This window comes from Patella vulgata, chromosome 8 (genome assembly GCF_932274485.2).
Source record: "Patella vulgata chromosome 8, xgPatVulg1.2, whole genome shotgun sequence".
NCBI classification, from domain to species: domain Eukaryota; kingdom Metazoa; phylum Mollusca; class Gastropoda; family Patellidae; genus Patella; species Patella vulgata.
Genome location: NC_065886.2, coordinates 8,808,525 through 8,823,909, shown reverse-complemented (window position 1 = coordinate 8,823,909; position 15,385 = coordinate 8,808,525). Strand labels below are relative to the sequence as shown.

Here is a 15,385-nt window from a genome sequence, read left to right as displayed (position 1 = left end):
TTTAGTCTTTGTGTGTATGACAAATATAAAACGCGGCAGAACCGCATTACCGATTAGTATACTATTATTTAGATATGGCGGCCATTAAGTATAGATATCTTTTCTCCTCTGGCATACTCACCGAGTCACAATGGCTACCAAAGCTCAATCTGGAAATTTACAAAGATCTTTAAAACCGAAAAGAATCCAAGGATCTTATATTTCTGAAAGAAGACAATGAAAGCATCAAAGTGCTACAATGTCATTAATATGATATTATATGATGGACTCCGGCGAATGTAGAACGTGTGGGTGTTTTTATACATTAAAGGGACAATAACACTCCTGTTGGCTTGACAGCTCCAGAAAATAAAAAAATAGCCTTATTCTAAGTACTAGATGTGTTAGTGTCCTACCTGTTGTGTAAATTATCCATTAAATCCTATTTTACTTGTCCAAAGGGTTCAAAAATATTTTTAAATCCAAGTCACATTTGAAAAGCTTTACGTCAGGCTTTTCAAATCATTTAGTTGAATTTTTCCAATTTTTTAAATTAGGTGTGTTAAGATGAAATTTGTATCATCAATTAATTGGAATATTGTAAAAGAGTACAATTTGTTGACCAGAATAAAGATTGGGACATATTATTCAGTTACAACAAGAGTGGTATTGAGCCTTTAAGGTCGTGTAGATCTATGTCTTTGTAAATATATGAAAACTTTCTATTATAAAATCTTCTAACAACCTTTATCCATAACTCCCTTCTAATATTTCCACACTGTATCGTGCTGTTTATAAATATGATACACGTGAAATGAAATAAAATGGAGTTTAACGTCCTACTTTCCTCATCCAGATTTCCCGGCGTGGTTCCCATTGGTCAGTGATGCAGGACGGAGAGCCTGACAAGGACAGCTGTCTAGTCATTCGGATGGGACGAAAACCGAGGTCTTATTGGCGTGCACATAAAAGATCCATTGACAGTTGGAATTCGATATAACAGTAGGCCGCAGTGCCGCTGTTCGGGCAAAATTTCCCCCATAGCACACTGTATGACGTATGTCCGTCTTCATTAGCCCAGTTCGGAGCAGAAAAGTTGGACGTTAAACCCCATTTCATTTTCTACTTTTCTGCACCGGCCGGGCGAATGAAGACTGGCGTACGCAATACAGTGTGCTATATATATGAGGAACATTTTGCTCGGACAGTTGCGCTCCGGCCTCCATCGATTTTGCTGAAATTTGATTTATATACTTATGCATTCTCTCAAAGCAGAGTTGTCTTTCCCAGCAGTTCATTTCGAACTAAAATGGTAACCAAAAAGTTAATATCCTAGATTATAACTGATATCTTAGGTTAAAATTGCTATAAATATCTTAAATAGATTAAAATTGATAATAATAATATTTCAGGCTAATGTCCATTTTAGTATCTGAAGTTAAAATTGATTAGTAGTTTAGGTTTAAAATTGATATCAGTATCTTAGGTTAAAATTGATATCAGTATCTTAAAAATTGATATTAGTATCTTAAAATTGATATTAGTATCTTAAAAATTGATATTAGTATCTTAAAATTGATATTAGTATCTTTTATTAAAATTGATATTAGTATCTTAAGTTAAAATTGATATTAGAATCTTAGGTTAAAATTGATATCAGTATCTTAGGTTAAAATTGATATTAGTATCTTAGGTTAAAATTGATATTAGAATCTTAGGTTAAAATTGATATCAGTATCTTAGGTCTAAAATTGATATCAGTATCGTAGGTCAAAACTGGTATCAGTATCTTAAGTTAAATTGATATTAGAATCTTAGGTTAAAATTGATAACAGTATCTAAGGTCTAAAATTGATATTATTATCTTAGGTTAAAATTGATATTCTTATCTTAGGTTAAAATTGATATCAGTATCTTGGGTTAAAATTGATATCAGTATCTTAGGTTAAAATTGATATTAGTACCTTAGATTAGAATTGATAATAAAGACCTTGCATTGTAAATATTTTTACACGTGACTAATGAAACATCTTTTTAATCCTTACTTATTAATTATGTTAAATATAAATTACGGAAAACATCTATTAACCGTCTATCGCATTACGTCATTAATAACATTTACAACTGTTACGTCATGAATAACATTTAGAGTTGTTACGTCATGAATAACATTTACAGCTAATACGCCATTAATAACATTTAGAGCAATTACTTCTTCGATAACTTCCCGAGCTGTGAAACAAAACCCGTCGGCTAAATTATACCTAGATTGTGGACAAGATATTGTGGAGGTTTTTATTACCACAACAAAAAGCTAATGGACGTGTTTCCGTGAAAATAAATACCCAGACGAATCCCTCATTAAAATTTAATCAGATCCAATCAGAAAGCGTGTAACAATACGCCAATTTTAATTAGATAATTATAAATATGTCTCAGTAATCTTCCTGAACAATTCACAATTCCGTTCGATTAAAATAGACAAATTTGTTTCTAATTATTTCAAAGATAGCTTTCTCGCAATTGTTTCCGCCATTTATAGTGGGCGTTATCCTAATTGGAATCTACGGTGGCTCAGTGTGTAAGCCGCTGGCTCTCTAACATTGAGATTCCGTGTTCGATCCCTGGGTTGGCCGAGAAAGTTCATCGGGATTTTCCTGTGTGGTTCCTCCTATCAGCGATGCAGGACAGAGGGCCTGGCAAGGGACAACGTCTAGTCGTTCGGATGGGATAAAAAAAAACGAGGTTCCGTGTACACATTGACGTGCACGTAAAATAGCCATTGGCAGTTGGAATGCGATATAAGAGTAAGACGTAGCGCCGCTCTCCAGGCAAAATTCCCCCCATAGCACACTGTATGGCGTATGCCCGTATTCATTAGCCCAGTCGGAACAGAACAGTAGGACGTTAAACCCCATTTTATTTAATTTCGTTATCCTAATTGAAAACCCAAATGAAGTCCTATTACGCCGTTCGTTCATAGAAAAATTAAAATTATTATTTGAGAAGTTCCCCAGAAAATATAGATATAAGAAATGACCCGGAGTTCAAAATGTCAAATTTTCCGTTTTTGCACTAGGAAGATTTAAAGAAATAATTGTCAGTGTAAAATATAAAAACTAAAGCCAAATCTGTTCTAATTAATAATAGGAACATTTAAAATTATTTATCTTTAGGTGGTCTTGGCACCGTACGTTTACTTTGAAACGTCGAACAGGACCAAAACGCTTCAAAAACTGTTTCAAAAATATGTAACAAGCGGTTGCCATGCAAGATACGACCACATTTTGCAAGAGATGGACAAAGAACAAGCTAAAAAAAAGTGATTTTTCGTAAAATCAAGGACCATAATTCAGGAAGTTACAATCCGATATGCATGAATATTGAAAGGAACCAAGATCTTTGGGTTATAAAGATGTATTTCAAGTTTCATCAAAATCGGATCAAAATTGTGTCCTCTCTCTAGAGGGTCCAAAACCTTGATATACCATATATTTACAATATTTGCGTACGAGGGGCTGCCATTTTGTCCGGCAGTTTTGGTCCGATTTGTACGAAATTCAGACTCATCCATCATAAGGGTGTAACAGTGATATATTCAAACGTTTTTTAAATCGGATAAAAATTGTGACATCTAGAGGGATCACATCCTAAAATCGCGACTTTTCGCACAACCAAGGCCCATAATTCAGGAAGTTATGATCCAATATGTGCGAATATCGAAAGGAAATGAAATGGGGTTTAACGTCCTACTGCGAATATCGAAAGGAGCCAAGATCTTTGGATTATAAATATGTATTTCAAGTTTCATCAAAATCGGATAAAAATTGTGACCTCGATAGGGTCCACAACCTTGATATACTATATTTTTCAGTTTGAGAACGAACGGCGGCCATTTGTCTGTCAATTTTGGGCCGATTTTCACGAAATTCAAACTCGGCCGTCCTTAGGGTGTAACGGTGATGTAATACGTTTTTATTTTTAAATCGGATAAAAATTATGACCTCTATAGGGTCCACAAGCTAAAAACGCGATTTTTCGTACAATCAGGGGCCATAATTCAGGAAGTTACGGTCTGATATGCGCGAATATCGAAAAGAACCGAGATCTTTGGGTTATAAACTTATATTTCAAGTTTCAACAAAATCGGATAAAAATTGTGAACTCTATAGGGTCCACAAGCTAAAAACGTGATTTTTCGTAAAAACATCGGCCATAATCCATGATGTTTCGATCCGATACATGCCAAAATCGAAAGCAGTCGAGATCTTTTGGGGATAAACCTATATTTCAAGTTTCGTCAAAATCGGACAAGAATTGTGACCTGTAGAGAGTCCACAAACAAATTGTGGGCGGACGGACGTCCGGGACAAGGGCGACGACAATATACGTCCACATGAAAATGTGGGTGTATAAAAACTGTCAAATCAAAATCTCTCCGATTTAGTTTCACAACGATTGCTATATACAATGAAACTAATTGTCCGAATAACAAAATCTCTCCGATTTAGTTTCACAATGATTGCTATATATAATGAAACTAATTGTCCGAAAAACAATTAAATAGTTTCATGGATGGACTTCAGCCTACATGCCGCGTGGATTTCTGGTAAGCCCAATCTGGGAAAACCGACGTTAATCTGTGACCGGAAAACATGTATAAGACAACCTGATTGCAAATTTTTGTATGAGTTTTCATGAATTTGACCCGAACATGGACACAGATAAAACCGACGGATGCATCGTACGCAATAGCTCACTGGATATAAATGTCGTATTGGTATATGTTACCGGAGAAAAGTTTGGCGGGCTTCGTGTAATACTTTATTTGTCAGCAATACAGGTGTTACGCTGCTTCTCAGTCCATCCATGACCCAAGATCCCCCCCCCCCCGCAAGACATCCGACTCGGGGTGCAGTGCCCATACAACTCAACCACTGCTACTCTATAATGAATACAAACCAAGAGATATATGTTTAAGTTATTTTATAATCTAATATTCAGTACAATATAACGGACTATTTGACGATTTTCTTTCCACCACACAGTCTATATATAGATAAAGTCCGCGAAACGAAAATGGTATGGTGTTTGTTGTTGGTGTCTGCTGATTGGTTGTTTTATGGATAGAAAGCTCCGGGTATATTATAACCAACCACACTACGTTTACCAATGATTTCTCCCAGAGTAAAACAGAAAATGCATTCTAGAACTATCACAGTGTTGATGAGGGATTCCTGAAAAATATCAAACAGAAAATAACTTTTAGAAAATCACAGTTCTGATAAAGGATTACTGAAAAATACAAAATAATCCCGACATTAATCAGCATTCTGTTAATTTTTTCAAGTTAACCCTATTCTGTACTACTATAACCTTTCAGTGTTTACAGTGAAAATTACTTGGCATTTTCTTCCAGCTTTGCCCTGGTTGGTGGTGGAGAATGAAGGGAAAAAAGTGTCTAGTCGTAATTTCTGGGACAAGAGATTGGGTTTAACGTTTCACCTGTTGTATCCCCATATTCATTAGCCAAGTCAGTGCAGAGTGGTAGGACGTTAATCCACATTTCATTTGCTTGTCTTTTAACACTGTCAGTCCATGATACAAGGGGAGCAACTCTTAGTTAATGAACAGGTAAAATACACTCATTCACGAAATCTTTATATTACAGTACAGTACAAAAATCTATGAATTTAAAGGGGCAGACTGCTGGGTGGTAACTATGGTAACACTCTTATCTGAAGTTACAGCTGCCACTTCAGATTTTTAGTAATGAATTTACTTTTCGAATGTTCATTGATAAGTTGACTCCAGTGTTACAGATACCCTGTAGTACCCTGTAGTATGGCAAATTTTAACTTTTTCAAACTTATCATAAAGCACATGCCATAAACAAAAGGTCAGAAAGCTGGGCCCCATGAAATGAAATGGGGTTTAACGTCCTACTGTTATGCTCCGATTGGGCTAATGAAGACGGGTATATGCCATTGAGTGTGCAAGGATAGAAATTTTTTCCTGGACAGCAGCGCTACAGCCTACTCTTACATCCAGAATTCCAACTGCCAATAGATCTTTGACATGCAAGCCAATGCGTACACAGGATTTCAGTTTATCATTGCATGCAAACGACTAGACAGCTGTCCTTGTCAGGCACTCTGTCCTGCACAACTGACAAGGGGAAACAACACCAGAAAATCCCAATGGAACACTCGGCAAAGACCGGGATTGAACCTCCAGGCTAACGAGTCAGCGTCTTACTCACTTAGTCACCGTAGCACATGAAACCAAACAAAAGCACCTGTTACATTGTCAAGCACAATTTCATGCTGTCTGGTACATTCCCTCTGCTGCTTGTCATCTTATCTATTTCCTGTGTTTTTAATAAACATCTGACACCAAGTATAAAATGACAAGTACTAAAATCATTATTTACCAGGGCTGATCATGTAGACATACATGTATATGTAACTTCCTGTATACATTGAAATAGAACCCTTGGTAGATGGAGGTAGGCCTACAGGTTTTATAGACAGATTCGTTCTAAAATCGAGCCTTTGGTGCAGTACAGATTTAAACATACATTATGCAAGAGCTAAATCTGCCTATTGCAGGTCTTTCTTTAGCCCTGAAATGTTATCTCAGTTATTAATTAGACATCAATTAACTTATTCAAACCATAATCAACTCTCGATTGCATCGAATACTCAAGATTTTAACTAGGTTAGAAAGGTTCTCCATTTAAAAATTTAACTTAAAAATGGGAAAGTGAACGGTGATAACTTGGCTCAGAATGAAGTGATTTCAATATTTTCATTTTACATTATCTATTTTTAAGCTATTATAGCAAGAATGGTCAGCTCTTTATCTAAATCTTACATAATGTATCTTTAATGGACAGATTCATTGTGAAATTGTTCAGTAGAATATTTTAATGGGCAACTTAATTCTCTGATAATATTAAATTTATAGTTTTATTTATAATACCTTAACAGTAAATTTCTTCCACTTTCCAGTCCTAGCTGATACAATAATATTATTGATTCCCTCTTGAACTTGTGGCATTTCAGATAAAGTTGGTGGTCGAAGTTCTACTTTAGCATATTTCCAGAATGTCTGTAATCTGGGTGTACTGTAACTTTGAATCCCTGAAAAAACCCAACAACTTTTCTGTATTATTGCCCCAACAAAAACAACCTAATATCACAGTCACAACCTTATAATATTTATCATGCTCATTCAGATCAATATACAAATGAAATGAAATGGGGTTTAACGTTCTACTGTTCTGCTCCGACTGGGCTAATGAAGACAGGCATACGCCATGCAGTGTTCAATGAGGAAAATCTTGCCCTGGCAGCGACACTTTGGTCTACTCTTATATCGAATTCCAACTGCCAATGGATCTTTTACGTACACGCCAATGTATACACAGGATCTCGGTCTTTGTTCCATCCACATAACTAGACAGCTGTCCTTGTCAGGAAACCACGTCGGGAAATCCTGATGAACTTTCTCTGCCAATGCAGGGATCGAACACGCGACATCAATATGAGTGGTGATGTGCTAATGAATCCTACAATCTTGCGATTGCTTCGGCCGAATCATTCAGCTAATGTGTCCACGAGTTTACGATACAAACATTATACCGTAGCTATTGGCAGATAGAACCAGAAGCTCCAAACGTCTTCTCGAATCACAGATTGTCGACAGAATAGGTACCGTTGCCAGGTAATAATAATAACAAAATCTTTATTAGGGTAGAATAGGCATTGTCACTCAGTAGTAGCATGCAGTGCTGCAGTGGTTAATGGTTATAAATAATATTAAATATAATAATAAATCATAAATCATAAAATGGTTTCTACTAAGTTACACAAGTACTGAAGTAGTATCATTCAATAGCCTAGTGTCAACAACAAGACGCCTTTCTTCTTGAAAAATTTTTTTAGAACACGCACGGAAATTACAAAATGCCCATCTTATAAAGTGAACCATTTAACAAGAAAGATTTCTGGTTGAATTTAGACGTATACCTTTCGCTGTGTTCACTAATCTCGTGGCCAAACCGCCGGCTTTCTGTGCTGCTTGAGCCATGTTGATATTCAAGGTCGGACTGACGATTTTTCAGAGCGCATGTCCGGACTTTTTGTGAAAGGGAGGTAACCGCCGTAAACAAGAGTTATTCCCCTTACACCACGATTGTCAACAGGAAGTGGAGCCCAGACAAAACAGAAGAACGTCTCGCGTTTTGATTATTATTAAACTCATTCATGCATAATAATTTCTCTTGTGCAGGCACTAGGTAATTAGCCGAACATAATTTGAGCAGGATTAATAGCTTCTGCTTGCGCAAAACAAAAATGTATTATTTTCAAGAATCTTTCATCATTGGCATTGCTACCGTTGTACAGCTAAGCATGTTTTAATAATAAATAAATTATCTTTTAATTAATTATTGGTTGACTACGAAGCCTACCTTTACATTAGGCCTATAGGCCTATATATCATGGCTCTGATGATTGAGGAAAGAAAATTCATGAAACGATTCTGCAATCACAGTTGCATGTTGACACCTCTTTGGGTTCCAGGAATTTCATCTGTAGGCGCTTACTGGTCTGGAGATTGCAAATTAAAATACTCAGTTAACCAAATTCCACCATTTTCTGAAACTTGAATGACACCATACCATGGACCTTAAAATAGACCATCTTCTGAAACTTAAAGGACAATATTGGTGTCAGTCATTATCACATGTGATAGAACTAATTAAACACGTTCCTAATATAATTTTAACACAGAGATCATTGCTACGATAGCTGGAAGTGACGAATGCCAAAGGAAAACACGAGTCATACCTCTATAACTGACTGGTGTGACGAGTGATAAAAGATACAAAGCCGAATTTCTGCTCACTAATAATTCCTTCGAAGACCAAAAGTTGTTATATGGGACTGTATATGAATGTCATTAGAGAACACAAGAAAAATATAGAAATATTTGTACATTCCCTTGTTTATATTCATTCTATACCTTATAAAAACATGGTAATGTACAGACCTTTTTCTGTTTTTCTTTCGTGTTCTCTTATCTAGTGGCAGTCAATTCTTTTTATGAATTGTCAGATATTCTCTCACAGTCTCACACAACAACTTTAGGTCTTGGAAGGAATTATTAGTGAGCAGAAATTTGCCCATGTATCTGTTATCACTCATCACTTCAGTCAGTTATATAGAGGTATGACTCGTGTTTTCCTTTGGCGTTCGTCACTTCCGATTCAGGAAACCTGTATTACTCAGCTATCGTAGCAATGATCTCTGTGTTAAAATTATATTTGGAACGTGTTTAATTAGTTCTATCATATGTGATAATGACTGACACAAATATTGTCCTTTAAATGACAGGATATTATCTATGGTGCTGTGGACCTTATAATATTAAAAGGTCCAGGGTGCCACACACACACACACAGAATGTCTGCCATTGAGTCAAGCGGGGTGGTTCCGATCCCAGGTTTGTACTTGACTGGAAGTAGAGTCTCCGCCCAACCTCGTGAGTTTCCTCAGACTGATAATCTCCTCTAAGCACAAGCAAATTATTGAAATACATGTATAAATTGCACAATGTCTGGCCTGAAATGACCATTGTATTATAAGGTCCATGAAATGACCCAGTTTGTGCTGAGCGAATGTTAAACCATATTTTTCTTTCACATTCTTCCTAGCACCTAGCTTCTGATCTCCCAAATCTAAATCCAAACTATAACTTCAAATGTGGGTAGTAATAACTTTAATTTACTATTTCAGAACACCTGACACAACTTTTCTTGTTCTTTAGGGCATTGGGTGGCTGAATCGTTAATGTGTGGTTTCAATTCCACACTTGTACATGACATGGAGTAGGGTGGCCTTTCCAACCTCGTGGGTTTCCTCCCACTGCTAAAGTCCCTTACACTCAATCGACCTATTGAAATAAAATTGAACCATATGACCTACTACTTTGTGTGGAGTGGAGGTTATACCCCATCTCTCTCTCTCTCTCTCTCTCTCTTTAAGATCACAGAGCCAGATTGCTAATAATATATTGTGGTATCGAATTCTAAGATTATAATGAATGTTTTTATTTTTACAGGCTTTTCTTCAAGGAAATAAACTGGATACATGTTTTAAGTTTTCTCAATCCAAAATTTTGCCGTAGAGCTGGGGAAGATGTCAAATAATTCAAGCACACCCGCTAGTCTCCAACAAGATCAAGAGATTCCGTTTAACACAGTTTCAAATATAACGTCAACTGGAAATACTCTGCCCGGTACATCAGTGAAAGATGCCTGTGATCTTCAACCTACAACTGATACTAATTCTCATTTGATTAAAGATAATAATAAAATCATGCTTCAACAAAAAACAGACATTTTACCACATTCAAATGAAGAGTTTATGCTGAATGAAAGCTCGGGACAAATGGAACCACGACCAGTAGTTTCAGCTACGATACAAAACGTACATTTAACGGACTGTAATACGACTCAACTAAACAGTGATTCTAATCTAGATGAAGAAACTGATGTCGTGACTGTGCCACAAGCATCTGACCTTAAAGCGGATTCCACCCTGGTTGACTCAATAGAACAAATCAAAACTGGTACAGGTGTAGAAAACCAACCAGAGTATATTCTGGCGAAGTCCATCAGAAATAAAAAATCTGGTTATGAACAAATTCTTAATTTGTGTGAAAAAAATTTCCCTTCGAATATACAACTGATCCAAGATTTGTTGAATTTAAATCAGAATTTATCCGAAGATGGAGAAATACAGGAGAATTTCTCGAATATTTGTAATAGACTGATCAGCGAAATGTTACATTTAAATCACACAATATCGGAAATATGTAAGAACAGTATGACATCCCAACAAGCTAACACTCAGTCGGGACCGTTTGAAGCACTTCTTAACGTCTGGAAGAAAAATATGATACAAAGACGAAAGACTGGTAAACTGAGTTTCGAAGATGAGGAGATGATGAATATGGCCGCTCTGCAGCACGATTCAACATACGATAATATTGTCCCAAATCTGGACATCCATTTCAGCAATCAATCATCAGTTAACGACATTTCTTCGGGTAAAAAATCTGAAGGTAGTTTTCTTGACATAAAGAGTGAATGGCTGAAGCGATTTTCTGGTACTAGTTCTAGAAACAAATCAAATCCGCAAAAATCCAGTCAATCCGATGATTCAGCGTATACACCATCGAGACGAGACGGTTCAAAAGATACAAATAAATCTCCCTCAGCAGTATCAGAAAGATCCCTCAGAAGTTGCCGATCGAAATCAAGAGTATATAAAGACAGTCTCAATCTTTCAGATATTGATCAAACTTCAGAAGAGGAAGATTGCGATCTTCCATCGGAAAGTAAATCCGATCTGGATGACGAAGACTTTGTGCCATTCAAAGAAAACTCTCAGTTGAGTTGCGAAGTTTGTGAAAAGGTTTTTAAAACGCAGCGTCTCTTGGTTCTTCACAAACGAATTCATCATAAAATACCAGAGTTTACGTGCGATGTTTGTAATCGATCCTTTAATTCTAACAATGGCTTACAACAACATATAGCGTTCCATGTCAGATCCTCGAAATCGTCAAAACCTATTCCACACAGTTCAGTTAGCCAATCACAGACCACCAAACCTTCTTCAACTAGCCAATCAGCAACTCAAAAAACATCTCCTCAGCGTCCGTCCGTATCTGAGGAGATCTATACTTGTGAAACATGTGGACTTTCGTTCAGACGAAAGTTTCGCTACTCCTTGCACATGCGATCTCACGACATTACAAGACCTTTCAAATGTCCAACTTGTCCTAAAATGTTTCGAACCGAGACAAGCTTAAACAAACACAATGTATTAAGTCACAGTGCAAATCAGAGATACGAATGCACGGAATGCGACAAAACGTTTAAGAACGAAACATCATTGAAGTATCATCAGATGTGTCATTCGGGAAATTTGCCGTATGCTTGTTCACAGTGCGATAAGAAATTTGTGACGATATCTGTTCGCGATAAACATGAGTTAACGCACTCGGATGAAAAACCCTACCCATGTACACTCTGTGACAAAAAGTTCAAGACACCATACAGTCTGAAAAAACATAATCTGTTACATTTACCGGAGAAAAACTTCCAGTGCGATTTCTGCGGTCAGCAATTTCGTCAGAAGAGTACGCTGACGTCCCATCATCGAACACATACGGGTGAGAAGCCGTACGTCTGTGACACATGTGGTAAAGCTTTTAGTCAGAGCAGCATCTTAAACATGCATAAACGTATCCATACGGGGTATAAACCACATAAATGTACGTTATGTGAAAGTGCTTTCTCGTGTCGCGCTTCGCTCCGCAAACATATGACAATTCACACGGGAGAAAAAAACTATATGTGTAAAGAATGCGGACGATGTTTCGCTCGTTCCCAGAGTTTAAAATACCACGAGAGATCTCACACAGGCATTAAACCGTACTTGTGTAAGGAATGCGGAAAACGGTTCTCGTGTCGTAAGCATGTTAAACGACACCGTCTGCTTCATTCAGGCGAGATGCCGTTCTCGTGTGAAGTTTGCGGTAAAATGTTTCGACAAGAATACAACAAGAAGATCCACATGCGTGTCCACACTGGGGATAAGCCGTTTGATTGTAAAAATTGCGGACGATGTTTTGCATATAAACAAAGTGCCCAACAACATACTGTGCATTGTTTAAAACAAGTACAAAAACCAACTTTTGTACCTTATAACGTTCAACAAAATTTCAATTTTCAGCAATTATAAACATTTCTGAAGGTTGCAAATTTTATTTCAAGAGTAAAGCCCTGGTGAAGTACATGATGGTGCTGGTTCACTAATCAGGAGGTCCCTGGTTCGATCCCTGTATTTTTTCAGACATGGTTTCCTCTTGTCAGTGATGCAGGACGGAATGCCTGACAAGGACAGCCGTCTAGTCGTTCAGATGGGACGTAAAACATTGGCATGCACATAAAAGATCCCTTGGCAAGTGGAATTCGATATAAGAGTAGGCCGTAGTGCCGCTGCCCAGGCAAAATTTTCCTCATAGCACACTGTATGGCACATGCCCGTTTTCATTAGCCCAGTTGGAGCAGACCAGTAGGATTAGACCGGGAGCCCAGGGGACCAACCTAGCTGAAAAGTGTACCAATTTTTTCCTATGTTATCAGTGCATGTATATCTGGTATCATCAGAATGTAAGTCTACCGGGTTTCTGGTGGTGGGTGTGGTATTCCACGCCCAAAATGTCATGCACACCAACTAGGCTAGATTAGCTCAAAAGTGTACCACATGAAAATGGTACAGCAGTGTACCGTACATCTTCAGATGTTATAGAAACACTGTAACAGACATTTCTAGAAGTGGGTTACCCCTGACAGAGCTATGTAATTGTCAGACATTTGTAGTGGTAGAGTATCCCTGACAAGAGTTATGTAATTTCCAGTCCACAGCTAGGCTAGATTAGCTGAAATCTGTACCACCTAAAACAGCTTTGGAGTTGTTCAGCACGACCACAGGAATCATGAATGACCACTGCCAGACAGTTTGTGCGATGGGTTACCCCTAATAGACACGCCCCAAAATGCCACGTCGGAAAATCTCCATGAACTTTCTCGGCCAATGCAGGGATCGAACATCCGACCTCCAGGCTAGCGAGCCCGCGTCATAACCATCTAGCCACCATGGCTCCCCCACTCAAAGACAGGTCTTGTGATCTAAAGCACACACGTTTAACCAATCGGCTACCCAACTCCCCGGTTGGTTAGGAAACATAGGATGTTAAATCCAATTTCAGTCTTTCGGTACATGTAACATAACATTACATTGACTTCTATTGAACTCCAGGAAAGTGTCATTAGGTGTTCTGGAAATAGTAAGCGTGTAACGCATTTCTACTTATATAAATAACTAAATGAAGCTATAGTTTGAATGGATATAGCATGATGTTATTTGACTGGTATTTGTTTTGTGAAAGATTTGTTATTATATTTTATATAGTTTAGTCAACTTGTTGTCATGGATCAATATTGATATATAATTAAGCTTATACATTATATTTACCAGTTATTGCATGTTAGTTTCTCTAGAAATATATAAAGACGTTGTCGTTTACTACCTATATTTTATACGTTCAATCAGATTAAAACACAAATCCTATTTCTTTCGTTTTTTATATTTCAAATTTTCATTTTACTTGTCTTTACTACACTAGGATCTGGAAGAGTTGTTATATAACCCGCATTCTGGATGATGTGAGGGATTAGCCTACGAAACAGTCTGTTACGGTGAGTTTTTGGCGTGAGGTGCTCGGAACTGTGGGTAACCCACTAGAAACATCAGCGTTGATTGGTTAATCAATTGTCTTACATGATAGGGTCAAAAGCCGTTCATATAACCTCTGACGCGACCTTCCACTACAACTGGTCAGATCTTCATGGAAAGTATAAAAAATCGAAATGAAATATGGACCTGTATTTTAATCAGATTGTGATACGTTTTGTATATTAGGGTCTGTTTGTTGTGTATTTTGTTTATTTTAGACCAGTAAGACATTTTTTCCAAAGAATATAACAATTTTGAGCATTATCTCAATTTATAAATCAAATTTTGTTTTTTTTTACCTGTATAAAAACTATCAATTTAACTGTATTTATTGTGTTTTATGGTTGAATTCATTAAAACACCAAATTTTATTGCATTTAATTTAACTGACAGGTGTATTTGCAAATTTCACTGCAAGAACGGTAAAAATGATCTAATCATTTTACATAAGATATTAAATGGCGGATATTGTAAATTATATTATATTCTTAGCTATGTGTATCCTCTATATATTATATCTGTTTTATTTTATTTGCTGTTGAATAAAACTCAAATGTGTATTATAAAATGTGTATTATTAATTGATATAATTTATGTAGTTACCTCCCACTCGATATATAGCCAGCTATAGGATGTAGTTACCTCCAACTCCTTAAGATACATTATGTTAGAATTAGATAAAGAGCTAGCCATTCTTGCTATAATAGTTCCAAAATAGATAATGTAAAATGAATAATTTGAAAATTTCATTCAAATTACTCTATTGCGAGTGAAGATATTAGCCTTTGAAGTTTTGACAAGACTGAAGGTTTGACAAGACCTGTGCAATAATTTCAACCACTGTACTGGTTGTTCCATCGAGAACTGATTTTGGCCTGGATAAGTTAATTAATGTCTATTTAATAATTTAGAAAACATTTCAAGCCTAAATAAAGACTGTCAATTGGCAGATTTAGCTCTTGCATAATGTATGTTTATATAGCCAGCTATAGGTTGCAGTTACCTCCCACTCCTTATATAGCCAGCTATAG

General features: G+C 36.8%; 2 protein-coding genes across 4 annotated transcripts in view; one reads left to right on the top strand and one right to left on the bottom strand.

Moving 5' to 3' along the window:
* Positions 1 to 4,950: 4,950 nt before the first annotated feature.
* LOC130013993 (ATP synthase subunit g, mitochondrial-like) lies at positions 4,951 to 8,152 on the bottom strand. Its single transcript, XM_056102674.1, has 3 exons — positions 8,013 to 8,152; positions 6,964 to 7,124; positions 4,951 to 5,216 (listed from the first exon to the last, which is right to left on the bottom strand). Exons 1-3 carry the CDS (start codon positions 8,071 to 8,073, stop codon positions 5,100 to 5,102), a joined length of 339 nt encoding a protein of 112 aa, XP_055958649.1. The 5' UTR covers positions 8,074 to 8,152; the 3' UTR covers positions 4,951 to 5,099.
* Positions 8,153 to 8,172: 20 nt separating this feature from the next.
* LOC126830957 (zinc finger protein 816) overlaps positions 8,173 to 15,385 on the top strand; it is a 402,542-nt gene continuing 395,329 nt past the window's right edge. Inside the window, exons 1-3 of one of the 3 annotated variants that reach the window (XR_007684049.2) lie at positions 8,173 to 8,281; positions 10,108 to 12,982; positions 13,063 to 14,900. Coding sequence is in view for 1 of the 3 variants with exons in the window: in XM_050561517.2 (XP_050417474.2) it covers positions 10,185 to 12,797 (2,613 nt within the window). In the remaining 2 variants the exon portion in view is untranslated. Of the gene's footprint in view, positions 8,282 to 10,107; positions 14,901 to 15,385 lie in introns of those variants that run through there. The other 2 variants (XR_008788963.1, XM_050561517.2) reach the window with 2 other exon arrangements.